Here is a 5,044-nt window from a genome sequence, read left to right as displayed (position 1 = left end):
ATGTCACTATTGTTTAATCCTTTGTAAAGAAAATAAGAATTTTATGTGTTATAAAATAGGTGTGGACACATAAGTTAAAAGTGTCTGATAAATTTGGTGGATTATAATCTATTTTTAATATAGAATGTTTGGCAAATGGGTGACTTATAAGCCACCAATGTTGTCAAAATGACCATAAAGTATTTAATGGAGTGCTAAAGAGAATCTTGGCTGGAAATTTTGTGAAATCTTGAGGGGTGTGTCAATCTTTTACTTGGTCACACCTTGTAACTTAGTTATAAGCCACCGAAAAATGAGCTTGACTAGCTTAATTTTTATAATAGTTTATAAGGCAAAGTAATTCATTTAACAAATATGTCAAAGCCACGTGACCGCATGCCAAACATAACTTTTAGCTGCTGCTTTACATTTTAACCCCTGTCATTTTAGCAATTGCAATTCATTGCTATTCCTTTATTATTTTTATTTATTTATTTATTTTGCCAAGGTGAGGCGAATACCGCCTCGGCCTCCAAATCCCTCCGCCCCTGTATTTATAGCGTCACTATCATGGACGCTTTCTTCATGCGAAACAGAAAGTTGATATCATTACGCATTCTCAATGATTGCCATCATCGCAGTCGTCACGCTAGTTTATTTCACCGAATATTCAATGGTCGCTCGAAAGTTTGAGCATCAAGGAACCTGCAGCTTTTGAATTCATGAGACCACAAAATCCAATTTGTCCTCCGACTACGTTCTCCACATCATCACCGACGTCACATTAATCTCCCTCCTCCGCCTATATATAAATCAAATTTCCCCACTAATCATCACAACTCACTCACAATAAGAGAGGAAACCAAAAGGAAAGAAAAAAATGGAGGGAAGCCATAGAAAACACTTCCTCATAGTCACCTACCCGGCCCAAGGCCACATAAACCCCCGGCCGTCTCCGCCCACCGGAAAATGTTCCCCGATCTCACATCCGGGGACCAGGAAGTAGATGACGGTGGCCCCGTGACCTATTTCCCCTTCTCCGATGGATATGACGACGGCTTCAAGTATGGAGTCGAAGATCACAACCATTATTTTTCCCGATTCAAGGACGTTGGCTCAAAGAGCCTCTCGTCCATTATCCATAGGCTTGATTCCCGTGGGCGACGCGTCGACTGTGTGATCTACACCTTCTTGCTGTCGTTGGCCGCAGACGTGGCCCGCGAGCACGGAATACCGTCGGCCCATTATTGGATCCAGCCGGCCACTGTTTTTGGAATCTACTACCACTGTTTCCATGGATACCGGGAGCTCATAGCTGCCAACTGTAGAGACCCCTTGTTTACGGTGGAATTGCCGGGACTGCCACCAATGCGCATCCGCGACATCCCGTCGTTCTTGACTATGCCGAGCACTTCCGGTGATCTCTATTCTGCGCTCTTTACCACAGTGAAGGAAGCGTTCTTGACATTGGATAGCGAATTCAAGAAGAGCAAGGAGAAGCCGAAGGTTCTGGTGAACACATTTGACGAGTTGGAGCCCGATGCTCTTTCCGCTATCGACAATATAGACTTGATTGACCGAGGAAATCAGTTGTGTACGTCTCCTTCGGGAGCTTAGCCGTCCTAAGGAAGCAGCAAATGGAGGAGATTTTGAGAGGGTTGAAGGAGAGCGGAAGGCCGTACCTGTGGGTGGTGAGGAAGGATTGTAGGCTCGAAGAGGTCGAGTTGGACAAGCTGGGGGAGAATGCGATGGTGGTGGAGTGGTGCTCGCAAGTGCGAGTGCTGACTCATCCTTCAGTCGGGTGTTTCGTGACGCACTGCGGATGGAATTCGACGTTGGAGAGCCTGGCATTCGGGGTGCCGACAGTGGGAGTGCCACAGTGGACGGACCAGGGGACGAATGCGATGCTTGTGGAGAGAGCGTGGGGGACCGGAGTCCGAGGTGAGGTCAACGAAGACGGTGTTTTGGATGGGGAGGAGTTGAGGAGGTGCTTGGATTTGGTCATGGGAGATCAGAACGAAAGAGGGATGGGGATTAGGAAGAAATCAGAGCTGTGGAAGGAGAGAGCTTTAGAAGCTGTCGGTGAAGGAGGATCGTCTCATCGAAATCTAAGCGCTTTTGCTGATGAGATTGCTACATCTGATCGAAACGGTTACTAGCTTGCTCATACTCTGTGGTAATGCTTTTATATTGTAGCTGAGCTAGCTTTCATCTGTGGCTGAGTCATTACCATGTTTGTTTACTAGTGTATTATTTTCCCAATAAAGATCATGATGTTTATGCGTGCACGTAGTATGTCTTTGTCTGATTATGATTCTTGAATAAAAGGCTTCGTACAACAGAATTGAACGGTGTGTAGGAGCAATTGGGTGATAGTACTGGCACTTAACCTTAAAAGTTACAGTAATATAATAGAATCCACTCACATCTTTATGAGGATTCCCAACGCTTCCTACAGAAAAGTTTGTGATTTGGTTCGACATTGCAATTTTCACTTCTTTCCCTCGCTTTTTATGGATGGGAGAATTTGCAGACATTACAATTTTTGAATACTGAGCTGGCTTCACCTGGGGAACAAAAAAAATTGAATAGAAAATCATTTTATATAGAAATGCCGCACTGGAAGAGCAAATGGATAATTATATAGAAAAGCATAAAAAAAAGCACCTGAATTTCGTGATTTTTTTAGTAAAGGATTTTCGACTGCTGGTTGTCTGTATATAACAATACAGTCAACAATGTCACCATCTTTCCTCTGCAGGAGACAGTGTAATACTATTAGTAATACTATTAAGAGCATAATTGTTTGATTGAAATTTTATAAATTGCCAAGGAATAGAGTAGCGAAACATCAAAAGAATAACACACATACATACATACTACAGTATTCAAAATAAAATCTGAAGAAGGCACAACAGCTTAACCACTGTTGTTTTGACGACAGGCCTTTCATCTGAAGGGAATCCTCTCGTGCTTAATTACTGCAGATATCAGATTAGAACCTATCACAAGAACCAACGTGACTAGCTTAGCAACATCCCTATTTGCTAAAAAAAATTATAGAAATGCAACATATTGCTATTGTTCATTATACGTTTCGTGAATAATTTCCCTCTGCAGAACATGTTAAATAGAATAACGAAGAGACCCTCATATATAGACACTAAATTTGGAAGGTGCTGCACATATGCTACTAAATTTTGAGAAACAACTCATTAAATTGATTTGACGTAAACTTGTGACGGATTGTGTGCCAGCTCTTTTTTTTTTGGATAAAATTTATAGCCTAAATTAGAAGCAAAATTAAGTATAATACTAAGTATTCCTCATCTTTCGTAAATACCATAATCCAATCAAAATCTTCGTAAATTCCATAGTTTAATCAAAATCAAATTTTAAGATCAGACTACTACCTTCTGAATGATATACTGATTTCATCCATATTAAAATTTCAACAAATTTGATTGATTGCGTGCTGTAGGTAGATGTATTTTAAGAATAATATTGTTTGAAAAATCATTGATACGTCAATAAATTTTATTTGATTCGTTTGCAGCCTTTTTTCCCCAATTTCTATATATGTCTATATATTAGAAAATAACTATCCAGCCAAAAAAAAAAACTTTGGTAGAAAAATAAATTTTCTATTAATCAACTTGAAAAATCTAAGGAAAAAAGGGTAAAACCCCAATTTTAATATCTGTAACATTTAAAAAAAAAATCTTTACACCAGATAGAATCAAAATCGAATCTTTTCATTTCTTTTCCTTTCTCCTTCTATATCTTTTCTCTGTTTAGGATTGCACCTCCTAAATAATTTTAGCCAAGGGGAAAATGGAAAGTAACTAATATTTTTCTGTTTAACATTTTAAAAAAAACTAGTTCTTGTGCACATGCAATGGCACGTGGTTAAATATTAAAATTATTTATTATTTCTATTTATTTTCTTACTATAATATAAGTCATATTCATTTTGAGCTAAAATCTATAAATATGGATCAATACATTTCCCATAAATTTTATTTAAATATTTTAAAAAAAATTATGAAATAGATTTGTGTGTAAAACTGGAATCAATATACTTTTATATACTTGTATACATAATATTTATTTTTTTAAATTATATCAAACTTCATGTAACATATTTGTTTATCAAATAAAATCATCGATCTCTAATTTGTTTATCTTAGTCATTAAATGTTGTATTACGTTTGAAAAAAATAGAATAATATATTGTTGATATGTTCATAAAAATATAACCAATTACTTAATATTAAGATGGTTTGTATAAGCTAAGCACAGAGCACATACTTTTCACAAGACTACAAGACATCTTTGTTTTCATCAAAAGTGGTTTCATTATCGAGTTCATTACAACTTTGATCGTTTACAATGAATTCAAAGAAAAAAATAAAGAATAAAACTTTCTAGAAAATAAACACAAGAATTGTTTATTAACTCTTGCTTGCGTGGGGTCTTCGCCTGTGTCGGGGATGTTAATATCCATGGACGACCACGGATCAGATCCGGTTGTCGAAAAATTGACAGAGCTCCTACTTTACCAGGGAAATATTCACTTGAAGCACTGAGATCGATCAAGCGAAATCAGTAGCTCTTTTCGAGATTAAGACCAAGCCTAATCTTAAGGAACGGACGGGGGGAATACGAGTTCAGATTCTTCGAAAGCCTTCCTCTTTATGTTGAAGTTCGTTAGGATCTGACTTGCCTTCACTCTAAATTTATGCTCATTTGACTCCTCAATCCAGCAGCACCTCGCCCACTTGATAATAATTCACCTCCGTAGAATAGAGACCCTAGGTTTGTATTTATAGGGCACCGGATGGGGGTATTTAGATAAGAATGAATGATTTGACCCTATCTTCAGTTAATAACCGCCTAACCACGTTTATGGATGATATCCAATCAGTTGGGAAGCTCTGAAATGAACAAATCCTGAGAAAACAGCAAAAGAACCATCGAAAAAGCGTTTGAGGGTCGAAACTGCGCGACACGTGCTGCTGACCCACAGGGGGCACGGGTCAGCGCTGGCTGACCCGCGCTGGCG

General features: G+C 38.5%; 1 protein-coding gene across 1 annotated transcript; it reads left to right on the top strand.

Moving 5' to 3' along the window:
- Positions 383-2,265, top strand: LOC109827191 (crocetin glucosyltransferase, chloroplastic-like). The gene is given in 3 exon segments (XM_020394164.1): positions 383-923; positions 926-1,552; positions 1,555-2,265. Coding segments are annotated over 3 exon segments (1,275 nt in total). The 5' UTR covers positions 383-859; the 3' UTR covers positions 2,139-2,265.

This window comes from Asparagus officinalis, chromosome 1 (genome assembly GCF_001876935.1).
Source record: "Asparagus officinalis chromosome 1, Aspof.V1, whole genome shotgun sequence".
Taxonomy (NCBI): Eukaryota; Viridiplantae; Streptophyta; class Magnoliopsida; order Asparagales; family Asparagaceae; genus Asparagus; species Asparagus officinalis.
The sequence above is the reverse complement of the archived record's forward strand: the minus strand, read 5'-3'. Positions and strand labels throughout refer to the sequence as shown.